At 29.4% G+C, this 23,197-nt stretch overlaps 2 protein-coding genes and 1 pseudogene across 3 annotated transcripts; all 3 read right to left on the bottom strand.

The window, feature by feature from the left end:
• Positions 1 to 1,433: 1,433 nt before the first annotated feature.
• LOC100805805 (GDSL esterase/lipase At1g29670) lies at positions 1,434 to 4,282 on the bottom strand. 2 transcript variants are annotated; one of them, XM_006594462.4, is made up of 5 exons: positions 3,784 to 4,282; positions 3,408 to 3,532; positions 2,885 to 3,130; positions 2,192 to 2,432; positions 1,434 to 2,064 (listed from the first exon to the last, which is right to left on the bottom strand). In XM_006594462.4, the coding sequence occupies exons 1-5, from the start codon at positions 4,031 to 4,033 to the stop codon at positions 1,928 to 1,930; spliced, it is 999 nt and encodes a 332-aa protein (XP_006594525.1). In that variant the 5' UTR covers positions 4,034 to 4,282; the 3' UTR covers positions 1,434 to 1,927. The 2 variants fall into 2 exon arrangements, with proteins under 2 accessions (XP_006594525.1, XP_003542965.1); XM_003542917.4 differs by having other exon boundaries at positions 1,434 to 2,050; positions 3,784 to 4,274.
• A 6,020-nt stretch (positions 4,283 to 10,302) lies between these two features.
• Positions 10,303 to 10,892, bottom strand: LOC121173323 (GDSL esterase/lipase At1g29670-like; annotated as a pseudogene).
• A 4,903-nt stretch (positions 10,893 to 15,795) lies between these two features.
• Positions 15,796 to 19,339, bottom strand: LOC100793590 (GDSL esterase/lipase). Its single transcript, NM_001369321.1, has 5 exons — positions 18,982 to 19,339; positions 17,568 to 17,692; positions 17,209 to 17,454; positions 16,256 to 16,511; positions 15,796 to 16,148 (listed from the first exon to the last, which is right to left on the bottom strand). Exons 1-5 carry the CDS (start codon positions 19,211 to 19,213, stop codon positions 15,925 to 15,927), a joined length of 1,083 nt encoding a protein of 360 aa, NP_001356250.1. The 5' UTR covers positions 19,214 to 19,339; the 3' UTR covers positions 15,796 to 15,924.
• Between the last annotated feature and the right edge of the window lie 3,858 nt (positions 19,340 to 23,197).

Genomic DNA, 23,197 nt, shown 5'->3' with positions numbered 1-23,197 from the left:
ATTGTATAAATGGAAAAAGGCCCTCCTCTATAAAACCTCTTACTCTCTTCTCTTAGTAAAGTAACAAATATAGATTGTGTAGGGATGCTACTGTTTTTAATTATGTTTTTAATCCATAAAATTTATGATAAATTTATTTTTAGATTCAAAATTAAAAAATATATATATTTTAGTTTCTTAAATTTTAAAAAATATATTTTGTATTCAGGACATTAACAGGAGTAATAATGTGATGTTTGAAAATGAACATGTGCGTCAAATGTCAAATGTTGTCAATGCCTTGTTACCCTTTTCATCACCACTTCTATTAATATTGTTTGGCTTCAAGGACAAAATTCATTTTTTTTAAAAAAATAAAGGACTAATATATATATATTTTTAACTTGGGGAACCAAAATAGTTTTACTCCAAATTTCAGGGACTATAAGCATTATTAACATAATTTTTTTTTACAAAGATGTAAACATAATTAGTGCTCTTCAATAAATAAAAAAATACCATGCAATCACCACTTTTATTTATGGCATATTATTAAATAGTAAGTTTCAAAAGGACTATTCAACAAAAAGGGGTAGACAACGGAAGCAGTGGGCCTATTCTATTTCTTCAATGAATCAATCAGAACATTCACAATTGCTTTGCGCACCAGGAAATTACTTATGCATCCGACACTTTTTCCATTTTTCCAAAATTACCTCTGGCAAATTTACGGATCCATAATTCATGGGTCTATACGAATTATGGATCTGTAAATTTGTTAGGATAATTTTGGAAAAATGGAAAAAGTGCTAGGTACACAAGCAATTTTCTTGGTGTGCAAAGCAATTGCCCAGAACATTTGTAGCCCATAGCCCAATCCCCCAAACTCCTTGACAATTTTGGTCTGGGTTAAATCCTTATTCTTCTCTGGACGGAATTCAACTCATGAACCTAGTATGATATGAAAAGAATTTCGGACACAAAAAGTACGGCTTTCTGATTTACTTATCATTATTTTTCCATATATGATAGTGACTCTTTTAAGTTTTTACCATACTAGGTTATGAAACGAGATTTATTAAACACATTCCCTGGATTTCATATGAGAATGACCTTACGTGAGAATTTCTCATTCGATAGATTAAAATGAAAATTAAGATTAAAATATTTTAAATTCAAATTAAAGTTTCATTTAATCATAAAATTTTTATAAGATTTATCTAGTAAAAAATTAAACATTTTAAAGATTAAATTTACTTCAAGATCATTATCACTATTATCATCATTACAATTATCATTATCATGATCGTTATCATAACCAATATCGTCGTTACCAACATAACTGTCACTACCACGAGAGAAATTACATGTTCAAAAAATTTTTACAATCACTAGAGATGAGAGAGATGTATGATATAAGATGAATGATGTGATTAAGACGGACGGAAAAAATAGTATGACTCATGCCAATATATTGATTCAAAATGCTATTTACAACAAAGAAAAGAGGATAAACATAGTATGGAATCTAATTTCAGAGAGAGAGATTTAGAAACCAAATCATTATGGTGTAACGATTTTGAATTGCATTTCATAACAGCAACTGTGCCTGCATTCCATGACAGCATACACCATATAGTTAATCAAGTAATCCAATATAAATTGGATCAAATCTGAGGCAGGATAGTCACTTTACTCACTGGATTCACTCCACTTTGTCCTTCAATTCAGTGGCAGGCCATTACTTCATACATATTCAACTCAATTAATTCTGCTCCATATGAAAACCACATGATGACCAGAACTTATTCAGTGGCACTTGGCTGTGAAGGGGACTCATTTGTGAACTCCAATTCCCTCTTAATTTCACTTTCTACAAGTTGCTTGATATCCATTGGATAATTGAAGGCCGGACCAATTGTAGAATTATAAACTGATATTGCATTTACTAGGTTCCATGCCTCGGTGGGATGAACTTCATCCCAAAACAAATAGTCACTCCTATTATTGCACGGCTTTTGATCAGGATTACACCCTGATGGGCAGCAAGCAGCATCCGAAACCAAAAACCCTGAGACACATGCACTATTATATATGGTTATATATAATATTAGATAAAAAACTAACAATTCATATTTGCTGATAAAAAAAACTATATTGTATGCATCTCTTAGAGATGTGGATTGAAGAATTAGAAAACCAAACTTATTACCATGTGCAATGTCAATGGCGTTTGATTCATTGGGTATAAGGATGAATTTGGAATTAGCAGAGAACCTGTCATTGAATTGATCCACTAGAGCTTTAAGCTTGTTATTATAATCAGATGTAGCAGCATTTTGCTCTTCAACACAAGATCCATTTGTCCCATGAGAATGCATCACAGATGGAGTGCATCCTATACGTCCCAACCTAGCCAACACATACTTTCTCGCTCCTAGGTCATGTAAAGCCTGCCCATCATAATCAAATTGTCCTGCTCAACCATCATATCATCAATGCTGTAGCTTCAATCTATATGCTACTACTATCATTTCAAAAAGTAATGTTATATCCTCTGACAAAACTTTCCGATGCTTTATAAAAAAACGAGTTTAATTTTATATACTCTCACTTTAAGAATTTACACTATCAATTTATTGGAAATCATGACAGATATATGACTTTTAAAATCTTACATTGTCAATACAAGGACCATTTTCTCTATAAAAAAGTATTAAATAAAAAAACTAATACATTTAATGTCTTAGAAACATTTTTTTTTTAAGAAATGTCTTAGAAACATAAAAATCACTCAATACTTACCATACAAAACAAGTATGATTAATATTATGAGAATGCTTTAGCAGGATTTAGAATTATATATATTCTAATAATTTGTGAAACAGAAAATTTCATTGGATACCAGTAAATTCAGAGATAACTCTTCAATCAGAGCTTGTGCATACTGCTCAAGGCTATAAATGCGGCTTGCTGGGTAGAGCTGGGGAAGGAAGTAATTGTTCATGTAATCATTGCTGCCTATGTTCACATAATACAAGCATTTTTCAAGGTATTGTAGAGCCAAGTCCGAACTTCCAAGTCTGCTAGCAATTTGAGAAACTATGACTCTGTGATTTGCTAACTGTAATCCAAAGCTGATAGTAGCACCCTGCATTGCATAAGATTAATCAAGCTTTTAAAGAACAGTTGGTGACCACAATTTCAGCCCCAATGACAAGGCTTTTGAGATCTCCGTGACTGTAATTGCAGCCACAGCGGCTGCATTTGTCTGCAATTTCCCTCAACATCAAGGATTGCGATAAAATTACAACTATGACCCTAATTTAAAAACTCATGATAATTGTCACACAGGCCCTCTAGCCATCTACCATAAACCAATTGAAGATCAAGAAAAACATGAAAGAACTAGGCTCTTTGATGTATACCAAATGCGAGCTGGTTTCAACGCGTATTCCAGCTCCACCTGATGCATAGTTCACACCTTTAAGTATGTCTGAACCACTAGTGTTTGCAAAGGGTGGGATGAATTTCTCAAATCCCAGAAGTTGAGCTGCAATTGTAAAACTTTAGTATGAGCTTGAACAAAAACATTTCGGGCAAGAGAAAAGACACTTAGCTCTATAAATATACCAATATTGTTTTCATTCTTTCAGCACTATCAAAAAAATTTATTCGGTTAACAGAAGGTAGTCCACACCAACTCATAAATTTGACACCTAAAATTCATAACCAGACATGAATTTGAAATCTTTGATTGCAGCACATAGATTAGAGGTCTTAATAGGGGTAAAGAAATGTTACTAATTATGTCAATTTCTGTTCTGCCATTGGTAAATCTTCCTGTTGGTCCTAATGGAAAGTCGATCCCATATGGTCTGTAATTAGATTTTGCAGAGGTTGGAAGTTCATTGTTGTTTCCACTGTCAGATAAAGAGTCCCCAAAGATGAAAAGGCAAGGAACTTGGGATACCCCATGAACACAATCTTGCAAGTAGTTAGCAGCCAAGAAAAGAAGAACCATAACCAACCATGTCTTGGTTTCACAAGCCATCTCTAAGAAGAGGAATTGATGAGGCAAAATGAAGAGGTTGGGTTATGATCCAGGAAATGAGGAACAAGATAAGCATTTAGTAGGTAGTTATGAAGTCTTGTAGCCTTTGAATCAAAATAAAGACACAGTGATCAAATGAAGAATTATTTGGTTTGGCTTCAGCAAACAACTAAACATGTACTGCAAAGAGCAACAAAGGTCAACGGCGATGAAAGCATTTAATTTTATGCACCAACTTGGCTCCATTATTGCAATGTTTGTAGAAAGTACATGAAATTTGACTAGTATTTTACCCAATTAATATAAATAAATAAATTATTTATGGAAACAATGCAAACCTAAACTGATTCCTCACCTTTTTTTTTTCTTAATTAAGAAATCCGTTATCGATTTCTCAAAAACCGATTCGTTAACTGTTTTTTATTATTATTTTTGTTTTTTGTTATATTTTTTTTATTAATTTCTCAAAAAGATGTGTAAAGATGTTTATCACATCTCAAGAGACCTTATCTACATGGTGACACGGACGTGGCAACTTCTTAGACACTATAAGGTTTACCATTGTCCATGCTCCCCTATCTATAGTTATTGTGATTTAACATGCCATAAAGGAGAGGTACCGTGCGGGTTAAAGAAATACCCAACTAATTAGCATCAAATTTCAAAAGATGCTGGCCCCTCAATTAATTCCCTCTCCCCACAATGTCTTCTTCCAACAAACAAAACGTAAGAGGCTATTGTTTGGTGCTTCAGAAATGTTTGTAACTAGTACTTTTTTTAAATGAATATAATAAATATATTTTTTATATAATGAAAACTCATAATAAATAAATATATTAAATGTATAAAGCAATTAATTCAGTCCTTTAATTACATAAAATTTTAATTCAAAGACAAATGTAATAATATATTATAGTATTAAAAAATAAGAGAAGGATTATACCTCACAATATAAATTTTTTTACATAATCATTCAATCACATGTATATGATAAGTCTATTAATTATTAAAATAATTATTTTAAAATAATTAAAATAATGATTTATAATCAGATGACAATATAAAATTATTTTACACTTTAGATGCATAGAAATTAAACTCAAAACTTTAAAGGCAAAAGCTATACCACTTATCAATCTTTTCAACTCTATTATATGAGTAATGTTATAAAAAAAATAAAAAAATGAATATATTTAATGTCCTGAAAATATAAAACACATTATATACTTATCATATAAAAAATAAGAGAATCAAGAGAAAAAGATGTAGAAAAATTTAGAAAAGTAATTATATGCAAACACTCTATAACTTCAAACACCTTAGTAACACATTATTTCTAAAATCTCTTTTTCTTTTTATGAGTGTGAGCAAGTCACATCCAATTTGCGAATCCATTCAACCCAGGTATATTTTTTAATGTTGGATTGGTTAAATGTTTTAGAGAACTCAATTAAAATTTAGTTGAGTAACATATTTATGCATTTCAAATCCAATAAATATAAATAAAAATACTAATAATCTAATCTTATGTGTCATGTGAGATTGTGAGTTACAAAAATATAGAAATAATATTAATTGTCTAGTTTCATGTTTTATGGATACTAGTTGTTAGTTGCAAAGCAGTTTTATAATTAACTTTTAAGTTACTATTTTGACTTTTCAGTATTTTGAGAATGGCTGTTTGTGTGTGTTTAAGTATTATTCAACCTAATCCAATTCAATTAAATTTAAGATTAAATTAATCCACAAATCCCCATACATTTATCATTTTTAATTAAATCAATTTTTATAAACCAATTGAAAATATATAAGAATTCAAAGAATAATTAAATCTAAATTTTTATTGAATCAATTAAGTTGAAAATTAGACTAAATTTAACCCAATACAAATTATTTTCACCGCTACTTTTCAATCTCTCTTTTTTCTCTTGGTGTCTACTACAATCGAATTGTCCACCAATCTGCGTTTATAATTTTTTAAAAAAATTTAATAAACAAATCGTGGCAGCTAAAAGCAATCATTAGTTAAATTTAATTATTTTAAAATACTAAAATGAATCTATTTGTAAATATAAAAAATTAAAATGAGACTTTAACAACATTAAAGAACAAAACGAAAAAATACGAAAATATAATAAACCAAAATGGTATTTTGATATAGAAAAGTTAATTTATTTTTTTTATTTTTTCTTTTTTCTATGGATAATTTTATCAAAATATTTATAATAACTTACTTGAAACTAATAAATAAGATCTGAGGTTGGAATTTTATAAATAGAAAAATGTTGTTGGAAACTCCCCAGTGCCATCATGGAAAAAGAAAAACATACTTGATTGCTTACAGTGATATATATATATATTTTTTTTACAGTAATGATTCGTTTAAGTGTTGATGATAAAATTGCTAAAAGAAGATGGAGATATTAGACATTAGTACAATATTAGAAAACGACAAGTTGTTGACTAATCACTAGCATGGGCCAAAACCAGCTAATGCTCAACGCAAAAGATGTCCGTCCAATTAGCGTTAGCCCACAAGCGGCTCTAGCCTCTAAGTCTAAGCTTTAACGTTTTGCAATTTGCATAGAACTTATGTGAGAGGGAGGAGGGCCTCATCACTACAAATGAAATTCACGTTACAATTGTTCACCACATGTGGGGTGTGTTTGGAGGAGGGGCAAAAAGTGAGAAATATGATGGATAGGAATAGGAAAGAAATAAAATGGATTTAATTAGAGTAATAAGTTTGAGATAAAAAAAGAATAACTAATTTATTTGATTAAAACGATCGATTTTCATATTCTGAAAATTGATTGTCCTGCACTTGAAAAAATAAATCGATTGTCTGCACTTGAAAATCGATTTTGAGGTGTTTGAAAATTGTATTTTTGGTTATAGAGCAATTAAAATAAATTATTATGGGTGTTGCAATTCTTAAAAAAAAGGTTAATCGATTTTTTTTTTCAAGTGCTTGAAGATAATGGATTAAAACATATGGCCTTATCTAACCTTATGCTTGGGTCAACCTTGCTCTTATCCTGTGTTCGAAGAAAAATGAAAATGTGAGGAAACAAAATGAATAAAAAAGGGAAAAAAAAAGAGATAAAAGAGAATGGAAAGTGTGGATTTTTGGTAGAAATGAAAAAAAAAAGGTGAAATGAGAAGAAAGAAAGTAATGTGATAGATTATAAAATAAAAAATTTAAATAAAATATTTGTGAAATTCCAATATACTCGTGTATATGCCTGATTTTTGGACAATGTATTCAAATAAGTCATTTCATATTTGAATATAAAGTTAGGCCAATATTCAAATATGTGTACATTAATTGAATTTGCACAAGTCATATTTGAATTTGTGTAGCACTTATTCAAATAAAAACATCATATTCGAATATATTGTTATGTTTCTCTCTCTTAACACACAAGGGTAATTTGGAAAAAGTGCACTCCACTTTCATTTTTTTTTTTGGCAAATCGCATCTATTTTGTGGAGAAATGCAAAGTCACATACCCCACATTAATCGTACAAAAAATGACTATTCATTTCTTCTCCTCTAATGCAAACGAACAAGTGAAAGTTAAGTTTTTCTCTCTTCAAATCGATGAGAGACTTTCTTCTTCTTCATCATCGGAAACGAAAATAGCCTTGGAGATGTATTACACTGTCTTTTACTCGTGTTAAAATATACATTATCATCCTTGACAAATATAAATATCTTATGCATAATGTTTTACTTTTTTTTATTAAAAATAATTTTATGACTAGAAACCCATTACACTCTGTTACATGAGATATTTAAATAATATAATTTTTCTTTTTTATTTTAAAAATATAATTTTTAATAGACGAAAATGTATCACACACCATTTTACATTTTTTATATTTCTATAAAAAAAACTGTTCATTTCTATTAAAATATTAATATTTTAAGTGAAAATAATTCGTTATTATATTTGTAGATTTTTTTTATATTATAAAACTACATGTTACTCGACCCAATGTTAGAGTATCGAGTGAGTCAAGTGACTTGATAAATTAAAAATATTTTAGTATATATTTCAAGTAAAAACATATTCTGATTTTTAGAGAATATTTTTAACGGTATTAAATTAAATGCACTAAATTTCAACATAAGAGAAAAGAAGGCCTAAAAAAAACATAAAAGAAAAGAATAATGCAGTACTCGTATTTCTTAGGGAGAAAGAAAGTGTAACTTACTTGGAAAATATTCTTTAATATCTTAAGTTAAATAAACTAAAAAATATATGAGAAATGCTAGCAATATATTCTCAGTCACACATTTATTAACATATTCTTTATTATTGGTTGAATTTTAAAAAAATAATAATTGAAAGTCTCATTTTTTATTGAATGAGCTTTATTAATGATTTAGTAATTATCAATAAATTTGAACCAATAATTAAAAAAAATGTTAAAAGAAATGTGATTAAGAATGTGTTATCAATACTTTTTCCAGTCAAAGAAAAAAAAAATATTTCATACATTTAAAAAAAATATAATACTCACATTTTCAAATAAAGAGAGTATAATTTACCCTAGAATTTAATAACATTGATAATCATTAGGGTTGTGTCGTACATTTATTTTATAGGCGGTAACAAAGAAAACGCACACAAGACTATTTAATGAGTGTGAAATATACATTTGTTTTGCCGGATTGAACTGATCGGCACTTATTTAGATCAATACAAGCTAGCCTATTTCAGCCACCCCAACTAGCGCCAATTTTCTTGCCCCAAAGTTATCATGTAGTTTCTGCCATCACAAACCATTCTTTAATAAGAGTAAAAAAAATATTTATTAATTTTATACTATTACCTAATCATAGTCTATTATTTATGATAAATTTATTAATTTTTTAAAAATTATTTTTAAAATTATACAAATGATAATTTCTGATAAAATAATAATATAAAATTATTTTAAGTTATGAGGATCAATATATTATCATTAAACTCTTTTTTATATAATTATATACTGCATCCAGGATATGATAGATGGCTAATTAGTTGGATCCAGATTCAACACTACCGAAAGTAAACATTTTCGGATTCATGCTTTTATTGTCTCAAAGTTAATTACTATATAAATGATTGCCTATTTTTGTATACTAATAAGATGGATTCAACTTTCAAGTCGCACTAGGTTTAAAGTTTTGTATAATATTAATCACGGTTTTAATAGCACTTTGAAACATATATTTATTCTTTCTATAACATCAAGTCCATAAGTATCCTTATGGCATTTAGTATGTATAATTGTTTAGATGAGTTGTTTGTCATAGTGTGAGATTTTATAATTTCATATAAATTTAAACATTTTATATGAAACTTACTTTAATATTAAGGTTGTTAAAGTGAGTGATTATTTAATTTTGTACATCCTATGACACTTAAAAAAATATTTTATTTATAATATAAATTTGTTAAACAACTATTATTTATATAAACAGCTCATGTTATATGCTCCAGTAAAAAAATTAAACAATATTACTTAAATTTAAACAACTCATATAATACTTCCATTGAAGATATAGAACATTATCATTATCTTATAAACACTAATTGCTTATTTCACAACAACTCTTTAATACATCAGTAATTGTGATGTGGCTTAGTAATGTGGAATGTGTGACACATAATCAAATTATTAAATTGTTTAATTAATTAAATTAATATTTTTAATTATTTAATTTAATTTAAACAATAAATTAATATTTTCAAAAATTATTTAATTTAAACATTATGAAAAAAAATATGAGATCACAAGTGCTTGAAAAATTTATGAGAAATTTATGAGGAACTAAAAATAAAATTAACTATATTTTGAAGGAATAAAAATATATTTTACCTTACATATTATTCTGAAAATGATGTTTTCTTTTGATACATTATTTTTGAAAATGAAGTGTTTGTATTATCAAATATTAAAACACGCAACTAATAAAAAAAATGGTCAGGAAATATTTTAGACAGAAAGCAATTTCTTTATTTTAAGAAGTCTGAGAGCAAATAATTTCTTGTCATTTTATTCACTTTGGATGAAAATATATATTATCAGCCAACAAGTACTCACTGCCAATATGCAAATCTTGACCAAAATTTTAATGCCAAATTACACTTAGACTTGTGAACACACATTTAAAATCTGAATAAGAAAAAGAAGCTAAGACCTCACAAACATTACAATTATAGTTATTGTGGCATAGCTTATTGCCACAACAAGACCCTCTTTAAATTAGAATCTTAGATCTGAGCTAAGCGATTGATATCAACAGGGTAAGCATCTGATGCAGAATGAGCATTGTAAGCTCTCCTACCAATGATAGTATTGGCAGCCTCAGTTGGATGAAATGCATCCCAAAACAGGAAAGCATTCCTGTTCCTGCATGGGGTTTGCAGAGGCAGGCATGTAACTTGACCATTGTTCCTTCCTACCCCACAGCATCCAGCATTTGTGACCCTAAATCCTGAAAATTTAAGACAACATTGGAACAAAATGAGCATAAACTGTGTCCAAATTTTGACTCTCAACAAATTACCAAATGTTCTAGATAGGCAGAAAATAATTACCATAGGAAGATGGGTTGCTTAAGACATCTTGAAAGATACCATAAACGTTTGTATAGATGAATCTTGCATCCGTAAGCTGGTTGTTGAGTTGATCAACAAGAGATCTCAATCCGTTGTTGAATAATTGGTTTGCTGAATTGATTCTTGCCACACATGTTCTACCATATGAGCTGTTCTGGGCCAGACGGCCAGTGCATTAGGGCTGCAACCTATTTGGCCAACCCCAAAATAAGGCCATTTTTTCTTGCCCCATAGTTGTACATAATATGAATCACAAGCAAAAAACAATTCAGTTTTAAATTTATGAACCTTATTCCAGTTTCTAATTACCAGCACAAATCTAATCCATAATCATTTATTGAAGAATCAGTTTATTGAAGACATCCAATTGAGATTCCACAATTCTATCTTCTTGCATCTTGAATGAATATAAGGCTTGTTTAAGATAAAGATAATTTACCAAAGATTTGGTCATATACAAACCTTCTAGTTTCGGCCTAATTCCAATTGTTGTCTTCTCTTTCAAGATCTGTCTTAATACCTTGTCTCCAAGACTTAAGATGATTGCATTGGGATCCTACAAGAAATATTCTCATCTTCAATTGTCATAAACCAAAATCATTTTCGCCTGTCAATTTTTTAACTTCATAGATACCATGATTTTTTGTTGCAGGCTCGTCACATCAATTTATTCTGAATTCTTTTCAGAATATAATTAATCAAAACACTTTCTTGATTGATGAATACAAATTCACATTATAATGTCTAAAATAATATGTAAAATGTAAAGTCTATTTATAAGAATAATAAACAGTTAATGTATCAGAAACAAAAATGAACAGAAATTTAATAGGTCAGCATGACCAAAATCTACAGCATTAAATTCACGCAGACATAATGTGAAAATCAATGACGACAATCCTGGCATTAGCCGTGTACCAATGCCATCACCTTTTTCTCAAGTCTTTAATGTGAAATTAATTGCGTTTTTGCAGTGATGGGAATTCAGGCATTACAAGATCACCATAAAATTTTGCATAATTTGTTTTACCAGGAAAAGAGAAAAATGCTAGATGGCTTATATATATGAATGATATTTTCACAATTAGTGGCATGCGCACATTAAATTATATCGCCACTTGTCATTTTGCTATTTTCACATTTCAGCTGCGTAGAGATGTTCATGACTGGTGTAGGGTGAACATCACTCATCATCGTATTAATTGGGCACGACGTGGCATGAAGGTTTTTAATGAAAGTTGAGTAATAACTGATCGAGTTATGTTCTAAACTTGGAAAATTAAGTTAGTACTATGATAATATATATTTCAATTAATAGTGTGATGGGAGAGATGATAATTGTAGACTAGGTGTAAAGGAAAATTAAAAAAATATAGTAATTGAAGACTAAAAAAAGTGTAAAAAAAAATTATCCTTTTCCGTTGCCAGACATAGATTCGGCCTGCCGAGTGTGGAGGTTTTTCTGCCAATTATCTACAGATATACTCCAACAAAACCTTTTTTTTAATTTATGAATTAAAAATCAATGTTACACAATTGTAGATAATTTAATTTAAAACCCAACTTGCTCGCGCAAATAAGGACTTAATTAGTTAAACATTTGCATGAGTTATATTATAATTAAGTTCAATTACTACCTACAAAAAAATTTACGCGCAAATAGTTTTTGCACAAATGTTTCTGCAATCACATCTGCAGTACTGCATTCGGGATGCGTGGACTACAAGCACAAGTGCATGCGATGATCAGAATTCAACTCCCAATTATGAATGCAATTCATTTATTTTTGTATACGGTGACAATCACAAATTCATAATGGAGTTTGAACTCATAAACTCTTCACAAGACCAGGCCCCAGTGGGTCCAAATTATGACTGCAATAGTACATACCACTGTAGATAAATTAAGTAAATTTAGCCAAATAGAAGACCTTATATATGAAACGAGTCACTTTCCTAATTAAGGGCATTCAATATATGGTCTAAACACTTATTTCTTAGTTATTGGCTGCGTTCAATCGGCACTAATGTTCATATAGAAGATATACGACGATATGAATCTCAAATCAACGTCAATCATTTTCCTTCTGCTCTTTTTTTTTTTTTTAATAAAACTGTAAGGATTTAGCTAGCTTACTTCCTGAAACAAAACACAACATTAAGAACATTTAAGGAATGTTTAAATATAGTTACAAATTATTAAATTTGTTATACGTCTATAATTTTTACTTTCTATTAGTTTTTTTAACGGGTATAAAGTGTACGTTTAAAAATGTTTTTATCTCTGTAATTCTCTTATCAAATAGACTGCTTTTATTTGATTTTGGTACTTATAGAATTGTTTTTTTTAAATAGTCCTTGTATTTTATTTTTTTGTTCTTGTTATTTACTTTAGTCCTTGTATTTTAGTTTTTAGTCCTTAAATATTATTCAAAGAGATTTATTCAAAATGAACAAATTATTACAGTGACAAGCATAAAAAAAACAACTATTATAGTGACTAAAATGAAAGATGGATATATATTAAAGGATTAATAAAACAAAATAGCATTGATCGAAACAAAAAGAAGAATTTTACAAGGTCCATTTGGAAAAAATAAATTTATAACGACCAAAACAATTTAAGATAAAAACAATATATAGGGACCAAAATTAACCAAATAAAAGTTAATGAATACATCATTTTATAAAATTTGATAAACTAATAATTCTCTCTATTTCTCTATATATTTATATCTATCGATGGATGACCTTCTTTTCTGGCACTTCCTGCATATGTTTACTTTCCCTAGCCTTCTGCTGTTAGAGCTCTGCAGAAAATGGAAGACAGAGAGTACCAAACAATTTTGAATTTGGAAAAGAAAATTAATGTTTGCAGCGGTATCTGAAACAGTGGGGAATTAATTCGACCAAAGTTGACAAGAAAATGAAATAGATATCCAATGGAGGACAGCTTCATCCCGCTAAGTCGCTAATCTACTCCCAGTTTCTAAAATATTCCATAAAAGGCATAATATTTTGAGTGAAAAATAAATAATTTTTTTAATCAGGATCAAACCCAGTTCGTATGGCCAAATTATAAGACAGTTAGCATGGATGCGGACGGAGGATTCTGATAAAATGAAATACTCCTAACTTATTAAGGTATATAATTAAAAAAAATCTATATACTTACTTCTTTTAACACTTAAAAGTATTTGATAAAAAAAATATAATTGAGACGGTGGGTGGATGGCTTGGAAGTTGTCAAGTAATCATAATTGTAAGTAGATTAGTAGTAAAATTCAATGATTTGGGCCGTCATACCGACTATTGTGCATTTAAAGCAAAAAGTCTAAAATACTTGGTCAAGCAAAAACTCTCCATGCAGCTTTGAGCATGTTGTCGTTGACATTTTGCGTCCGTGATACATTGAGCACCAATTGTAATGTAGTCCATACTCCATGTCAATATAAAATGGTGTGACTAAACTAACCATTAACCAAGTATGGACATGGAGATTATACTAGAGATTTATAAATTGCCCATTAGTTGCAATTAGAGTTCTTTCGTCATTACTTGCAAATTGGCCATTACAATAGCTAAATGTGAAGAATTCCTTTTTAAATGGAGATTTGGAGGAAAAAGTCTATGTGGATGAATCCTTGGATTTTGAATCACGTGTTAACCAAAAAAAAAAAGTATTCAGGCTTCAAAAATCTCTATGAATTGAAACAATCACTTAGAGCTTAGTTTGAGAGCTTTAATTTCCCCAATTTTGTTAAGAAGCAAGCTTGTTCAATGATGTCAAAGTGAGCATATAACATTTGTCAAACATTCTTATATGAGGAGAAAAATGAATGTGCGCGACGACATTACAATATGTTTTGGAGTCTTGAAGGTGGAGGTTAATTTCAAGTTCAAAAGAAAGGAATTTTTATGTCACGGAAAGTATTTTCCAAATCTTCTCAAGAAAACTATGATGGTTCGCATGTCGGCTAAAACTCCTATAGATCTTAATCAAAAACTTGGAAGTGAAGACAATCTAGTAGATATAACTTAGTACCAAAAAATAGTGGACGGATTATTTATTTATCTCATTCCCGATCATATATAGCCTTTGCAATAAGTTTAGCAAGTCAACGCATGCACTCCACATATATGAAGAACACCTAAAGACGATATAAAGGATTTTGGGGTATTTGAAATGTGTTATGGATAGAGGATTGATTTTAAGAAAATTGAGCAGTTAGGCATTGAGTGTTTAGATATGCAAACTGTATTGGATTCATTACTAACTGAAAGTCAACATCTAGTTATTGTACATTAATTTGTTTGGAAAATTCGGTTACTTGGAGAAGAAAAAAAACAAAATGTTGTGACTAAAAGTAATACAAGATTGAGTATAGGACAATGACATAGAGTTTGGAAAATTCTATGGCTTAAAAAATTATGAGATACAAATTCATGTGACTCTCCCATATGAAGTTGTATTGCAATTACAACATTGAAATGAGTATTTATTATGATAGCATGACATAATTTAATACCATCAAATCAAACATATATAGGTATTGATAGACATTTTATAAATGAGTAGGTGAATTTTGACCTAATTTGTTTGTCATTTGTTGGTACTTTACAACAAATGACAAACATTATTACAAAAAGACTATATAGACCTAAGTTTTGAATTCTTTATAAGCAATTAAATTGAACATCTATACACCAATTTAGGGAGTTTAGTTGATAGTTGTATGTGTTTTTATTTTAAGTTTTAAATAAAAGCTCTAGAAAAATTAGATAGTAAAGAATAAGATCAAGATCAAATTATTCAAAGTAATATGATCTTAATTATTTGATTATTTCTTATTTTCTCCCCCATAGTATCCTTATATTTATTTTATAATCAAAGTAGATAAGATCTTCCCTAATTAGCTCTGGTTATATAATTTTCTCATACAATTCTAATCAATCAATCAGTAATTAAAAAGAGAAAAAAATATGTACTCACGTTATAAAAAAAATTTTATAACATCATTTAATCAAAATCTATTATATATGATAAATTTATTAACTTTTAAAATAATTATCTTAAAGTAATATTTAAACTGTGATTTATAATTAAATGACTTAAACTGTTATCTATGATTAAGTAACAATATAGTGCATCAACATTAAACTCAATTAAAAAATATCATTTTCTTCTCCAAAAATTACACATTACAGTCAGTCACTGTTATTATGGCACCGCTTATTGCAACTACTAGAGCTTATTGCCACTACTAGACCCTATTTAGATCTGAGCTAAGCGATTAATATCAATAGGGAAAGCATCCGATGTAGATTGAGCATTGTAAGCTCTCCTAGCAATGATAGTATTGGCGGTCTCTGTTGGATTAGATGCATCCCAATACAGGTACTCGTTCCTGTTCAAGCATGGGGTTTGCAGGGGCACACATGTACTTTGACCGTTGTTGCTTGCTACCCTACAGCACCCAACATTTGTGACTCTGACACCTAAAAATTTGAGACCACATGCATGGGAACAAAATAAGCACCAACTGTGTCCAAAATTTGACTCTCGATCGATCAAATAGCAAATATTTTAGGCAAAAAATTATTACCAAAGGACGATGGGTTGCTTATGATATTTTGCATGATACCATAAACGTTTACATAGATGAATCTTGCATTCGGAATCCGGTTGTTGAGTTGATCAACAAGAGATCTCAATCCGGTGTTGAATAATTGGGTTGCAGAATTCAGTCTTTCCACACATGTTCTACCATCTGGGCTGCTTTGAGCCAATGCATAAGGGGTGCAACCTATCGGACTAATCCCAAATAATACCATTTTCCTTGCCCCATAGTTGTACAGAACCTGGATCACAAGCACAAAATAATCATTTATTTTCTCTTGTGTCCTTGCGGTTGTTTATGTGTATAAGGCTTAATTGCATTTTTTTCAAATTTGATTTCCACTAATTATGAAATTTTAGTTTTTTATTAACTTAACATCTAATATTTAATAAAAATGCTAAAATAATGACATTGGACTAGAGTGTCGTGTCAGCACAACGTCACAATGCACCTCATGTCTTGTCTATATTTCTATTAAATAATAGACGTTACAAAATGCAGCAAAATTTCACAATTAATACTGGATCAAATTTGTGGAATAAAAATTGTGAAATTTAAAAAGAAGGTAGATGATAAGTACACTTAACACTATTTATTAATGTTGTTTTTTAATAATAATACATGAACCATCATTTATTTTAAATATTTTGTTAATACCTTTCATTTTTCTTTATCTTTCAATTATATCATAAATCTTATTATATTTATATTTTTTCTTTTTTTTCTCTCTCTAGGTGTTAAATAGGTTTTTGGCCTTTGTGTATTCATTAAACATTTTCCAATATTTTTAGACTTTGTAACAAAGAATGACTAATTGGAAGTAGGAGGTGCATATAAACTAGTTTGAATCAAGCTGTTTAGGGATTCCAGCAAAACAGTTTGGTTCATTTTTGCACACGATAATTGAAAACAGTAGTCGTGATGAAAGCGAGACTAACCTCGAGTAGTTGAGCATATGATTGGAGAAGAAGATTAGCATACTGCTCTGGTGTGTACTGCCTGCTGGTGGGATAGAATTGAGGCATGAAATAGTTGTTAAGATAATCATCGCCACCCACTCCAATTGAATAAATGCACCTGCCCAGGTAAGTTAAAGTTCTGTTCACATCTCCCAGTGAATTTAACATCTGGTACGCCGTCCTTATGTGGTTTTGCACCTGCCCTCTAAGACTGATACGGCTTCCCTACAATATTGTATAAAACAAAAATGATTTTTTAGAGCAAATAATAACCCTATGGTTACCAAATTAGTGAAGAAAAAACAAGTTATAAGCCAAATTAACTAAATAACTCGTACCAATTGTTGTCCAGTTTCGTCTCTAATTCCGGAAGCTGCTGAAGCATAATTGACTCCGTAAAATATGTCTCGGGCTCCAGCACTTGCATAGGGACGTATGAAACCGGCCAACCCCAAAAGCTCAGCTGTTAAATCTCAAGAGAAATTAAAGTTATAAATTATTTCATATACTTACATATATATATGTATATAGCTCCTACTTTCATCTCGTTTCTTTTTATTACTGAATCAACATTTCTGGTTAAAAAATATCTGATGAGACAGTTTATTTTTCTAGTGGTATGCCCTTTGCTTCTTTACTTGCCTTCTACCACTTAGCTCTTAGTCCAAAGTAAATCAATGCAACCAAAGAAACCGATGTGCTTGGTATTCCTCCAGGGGTAGGCTTACCCCTAAAGTGGAGTAACTCAAAGGGAGTATTGCCATATCTTCTTAATTAAAATACATTATATTCAAGGTGTAATTTATTATTGTACTTCCAGTCAAATACTATACTTTTTCCATCAAAATCGAATCAGAATTAGATAGCTTACAGGTATATGCAAATTCGAATTTAATTATCATACCTAATACTAAGTATAGTGATGTACATGTGAAACAAGTTTTAAGAGTTAATATTGTAATCAATACGTTGGAGTATGTTTCATTGTGGGTATAGGAGCATGACCCCCTGATCAATCTCTATATTTTTTAAAATTCATGGAAAAATCATTTAAAAAAGCAATATTTTCTGCATATTTTTATACATTTTATTTTGAATTAAAAAAAAATTAACGTGTCTTGTAATTTTTTTCACAAAAATAATTTACAGATAAGTTCATTTTTGTATTCAGTAACAAATAAGGGGTATACGAGTTTAAATAAATAAATAAATAACTAAGGATTCTATTATAAAAAAAATACTTTGATAATATAAAAAGTTAATCAATTAAGAAAATAATCAATAATTGAATAGTATTATTAAATACTCAAAATCACTCATAAAAATGGTATCATAAAAAAATCATTATATTTAATTTATACGTTATAATCTTAATTATTTTATTCTCTTCAATTTTTTTTTTCTCAAACTCAGCTGGCTTGATTTTATTAACAGTATGATACTATGCTTATATTCTTCTCAAGTAACTTGCAATTTTTATAAGCTAATTAAAAATACGTTTGAATTTTAACAACTAAGTAATTATTATAAAACTTCGTACCCCATTGTCCAGAGGCTCTTCGCTATGCGAAGGTATTGGGGATGGATGTTGTACGCAGTCTTACCCTTGCATATGCAAAGAGGCTGTTTTCGGATTCGAACTCATGACCAACAAGTCACCAAGGCACAACTAAGTAATTATTATATCAACTATAAAAGAATAGTAACTATGTTTTATAGAAGAAGAAAAACACTCTAAATTAACTGACTCACCGATTACATCAACAGTAGTTTTCCCATTGGAAAACCTTCCAGTTGGGCCAACAGAGGAGTCAATCCCATAAGGAAGGTAATTAGCTCTTGCATTTGACCAAAGCTGGTTGTTGTTCCCATTATCTGCCGAAGAGTCTCCAAAAATAAAGTAGCAAGGTACTCGTTGTGCTTGTGCAGCTGCAACCCCACTCCACAATACCACAGCCACTATTACCACTAACCCTATATTCATTATGAGCCTCCCCAGATGACTTAATTTGACGCAAGAAACGAATTGAAGCAACAACAAATTAACTATTGTGTGTGTGTATATATATATGTAAGAGTTAAGTGCACGAGAGGATGAGGAACTTTTGAAAATAGCAAAGCTATATATAGTAGTAGAAGGAACTTCTGAAATGAGGGATATTTTTGTTAGGAGCAATAAATTAACGTGGATATAGTGTGAAATTCAATCGCAATCCGGCATTAGCTAGCAATGTACCACTTATAGGTATAATTAGTCAAAAATTAGTTAAAATTTAGTTACTAGTCAGCTATATATACTTTCTGAGTATGTTATGTAAATGTGTTGATATAATTATTTTTTCTTATTTTATCATTAACGTACAATTTCTCATCTTCTTGTGAGCCATGTTTCTTAACATGGTATTACGTATTAGAGTGCTACCACCTACCCTAAAGAAAAATTTTGTTGTATAGGCCGGCTCTAGTGTTCATTTTCATTCATTTTTCCTTTGTTTTACATAGATTTTCAACCAGTGTTGTATATTTGTCTTCAATGGTAATTATGCAAATCTTCAAGCTTTATTTCAAGTAATGGTGATACTCTGGTGTAATATAGCCAGCATTATTTGGACTTTTTTAGATGCTTGAAATCGCTTACTCAAGTTTGTTACATTTTGTTTCTATTAATTACTTGCGCTTTTGTTTTTGGTGGTCCAATGCTCACAACTTTATTCACAAGACTTCACCTCAAATTATAATTGGTTTGTCTTCCCGAAGAACCATTTCTCCAAGTTATATATGTTATTGAAATCAATTGTGTATTTGTTGCCTTGTGTACTATTGATTCCAGAAGAGATATGGAGAAATTTATCATTGATATTGTTAGCAAATGGTTTCCATCAACTGTGGAGATCGCTGGTGCGATTATTTGATATTCAATTTCTACAAATTTTCTTTGATTATTATATATTATAGAGATTCTTTTTTATTCCACCTGACATTTATTCTTCAAATTTATTTTTTTATAATGGTTAATTCTATGATTTTTGTATTGTGTAATTTTATAATTTCGACCTTAAATTCATTCTTTCCTTTCATTCTATATTATATTTTCCATTTTTTATTTTATTAAGTGACTTAGGACCCAATCCAAAGGATTGGTTTGGTTCAAGAATCAAGAACAAAAAGATTTTAAAAAATCCAATCCTACCCAAATCGATTAACATTGGTCGATAGATCGATATAAATATTCCTAAACCCTAACCAACTCAACTTGTCACCATCCTTGCATTTAAGTACCTCAAAAATGAAAAAACTTATCGTTAGAAACTTAGATGGAGAAGGCCTAACCCTCTTTTAAAGCACTCCCTGCTTTTACTCTTTCCTTACATTTAAGTACCTCAAAACTGAAAAAAAGAAGAAAAAATAGTTAAAATGGAGATGGCCTAACCTTCTTCTATAGCACTCCCTGCGTTTACTTTTTCCATGGCTGTTAGTGTTCCGCAAAAATTGAAAAGCCGAGTACCACACAAAATTAAAATTTGCAGGTACCTGGAACAACGGGGAATTCGAATTCGAAAGTAAAAAGTTAACGAGAAAATGACATGAATCCAATGGACGCCAGCTTCATCACGCTAAGTCTCGCTATCCTCCATTTATTAAGAATAATGAATTTTGTTTCATTTTATACGTACGGCATTTTAAGAAATTGAGAATATATTAATTCTTTCAATTTCATGATCAGATTCATCTTTAAAATATTTTTACTAAATAAAATGTGCAAACTTATTAATGAAAATAACATTTTGAACGATATATAGTAGAAAATAAATTCACTACTAAATGTAATTATATTTTAAAGTTTTGTTGATAAGTATTCAAAGATATTAAGTCAAAATTGTTTAACAATAATTAATGATTTTGTTTCATTCTTAATGAGATAAATATTTTAATTTTAATTTTAATTTTAAATTCTTTAACTATTATTTATCAGCAAAACATCAATTACAAAAATGAGATAATAAAGATATAAGGTTGATTGAATGATTAAGAAGGAAAGAAAAAAGAAAAAGATTGTGAATCTAATCTTTCTACTAACAAAAATTAATAAATTAATAATTAATATTTAAAAAAACAAAAATGAAATAATTCGTGTGCATTATCTTTCTTTTACCTTAACTATGAAATTTTAAGATATTTATTAATAAATATCCTTAAAATATTAACTAAGGTAGGAAATAAAAACATGCATGGCGTTCTGAATGAAAAATGAAATGCTTAATTATATTATAATTAAAAAATTATTTTTATACTTATTTCTTTTAATAGTTAAGAGTATTTGATAAAAAAAAAAAAAAAACTTAGAGACTAGATGCCTTGAGATGGTCGGTCCATGCCTTGAAAGTAGCCAACTATTCATAAATGTTACAACTTGATAGTAAAATTTAATGATTTTGGCTGTCGCGTATATGCATTGACTAACAAGTTGGATTTTTAGTATTAATACATGAACAAAATTAATTTTTTATAATATCTTTCTACTTAGAGCATTTCCAATGACATAAGCATGGTTGAGTTCTTTAACTTGCTTTGCTTTTTGGCCCTACAAGCTAATTAGTCGCATGAGATTTAATCATTCTAACAAGTTTTCTCTCCATGGTATAATTTTTAATAACTTCAAATAAATCTTATGGTTTTCTCACAATTCTTAAGGATTGTTAAGAACAATTGCTTACAAAAGCATCAGTTCTTATATAAGAATTGTCACATCAAATATTATAATGATAAAAACTAGTTCTTAAGTTTAAAAATCACATAAGCAACTCTTATTAAAAATTCTTTTACTAGATAAATAAAGTATTAGGAATATCATCCATGGATACCTAACACATGGAGGGAGAAAGGAAGAAGTATAAACATGCATATATATAGGTGATACATTATATGATAGAGAGAAAAGAATAGACAAAAATAATAAATGTTAATGATGTGTTTGATATAATAATTTTTATATACCATTCCTTTTATGTAGTATTAAATGCTTTTAAATTTTTTTAAGAAATATAAATCTATTTACTTTTTCCTTTGAAGTTTTCTTCATAAAATATTTGGAATATCTATTTACTAATCTTGCATTTTAGCACAGTTGTTGCATAAGACCGTAACTGTTGCTTAATTTCCTTTAGATTAAGGAGTGAAGCAAAATTATGTACTCACAACCTAAAAGACTAATTAATTTAATTAAGTGGAAGAAAATCATAACTAAAGTATAACATTTAATTTATTTCTTTATTTTTGTTCTATTGAACGTGAGATTTATAATATACGATTTGAGTGAATTCACTCAACCAAAAAATAGTTGGAATTATGTGAGATGGAAATTTATGCTATAGCTATAAATATATAGATAGAACTATTGAACTATGGTCTATGGATATTGGATAGACACCTCCCTAGCTATGTGTTTATTTCTCCCAATTGCCTTTGTTCGTATCCATATATCTATAGCTATGTGACTGTATAGTGAGTCGGTTAATGAGAGAGAAGAAAGAGCAAGGGATTAGGGACTATGTAGAATTAAGGTTAACAACTGTAGTTAATACTTAACTATAGCCAACTATGAAGTGTGACATAAGGCTAGCACCTTCTTCGCTACTCACAATTCAGTTAATATATTACATTAGGTACCAAATTTGACCCATTTGCAGTTTGTCAATGTTGATAAGCATCAAGCATGTCAACCCGGTAGTATTAGGATCCCTCCTAAGTCCTAACAAGTTAATGTTAATAACTCTTGTTAGTTGTAACAACTATCTTATAGCAAATTGATGTTATATGTTTGAAGATCTTAATCCTAACAAGTTGATGTTAATAACTCTTGTAACAATTATCTTGTAGCAAATTGATTCTACGTTTGAAGATTTTAATTCCCGATAATATATTTTTGGGTCAAATAAATTTTTGGTCCCGAAAAAATTTAGATTGCAAA

The sequence above is a fragment of the Glycine max genome, chromosome 13 (assembly GCF_000004515.6).
Source record: "Glycine max cultivar Williams 82 chromosome 13, Glycine_max_v4.0, whole genome shotgun sequence".
Taxonomy (NCBI): Eukaryota; Viridiplantae; Streptophyta; class Magnoliopsida; order Fabales; family Fabaceae; genus Glycine; species Glycine max.
The sequence above is the reverse complement of the archived record's forward strand: the minus strand, read 5'-3'. Positions and strand labels throughout refer to the sequence as shown.

Bases quoted from the DNA above. Each gene is read 5' to 3' on its own strand.
- LOC100805805 (XM_003542917.4), bottom strand. From the start codon at position 4,033: ATGGCTTGTGAAACCAAGACATGGTTGGTTATGGTTCTTCTTTTCTTG. The intron at 3,131-3,407 runs GTATACATCAAA...TATGCAATGCAG, and splicing joins TTGAAACCAGCTCGCATTTG to GGTGCTACTATCAGCTTTGG. The intron at 2,433-2,884 runs GTATCCAATGAA...TATGATGGGCAG, and splicing joins AGTTATCTCTGAATTTACTG to GCTTTACATGACCTAGGAGC.
- LOC100793590 (NM_001369321.1), bottom strand. From the start codon at position 19,213: ATGAATATAGGGTTAGTGGTAATAGTGGCTGTGGTATTGTGGAGTGGG. The intron at 16,512-17,208 runs GTTAGTCTCGCT...CTTGTGATCCAG, and splicing joins CATATGCTCAACTACTCGAG to GTTCTGTACAACTATGGGGC. The intron at 16,149-16,255 runs GTAATAATTTTT...TCAAATTTTTAG, and splicing joins AAGCAACCCATCGTCCTTTG to GTGTCAGAGTCACAAATGTT.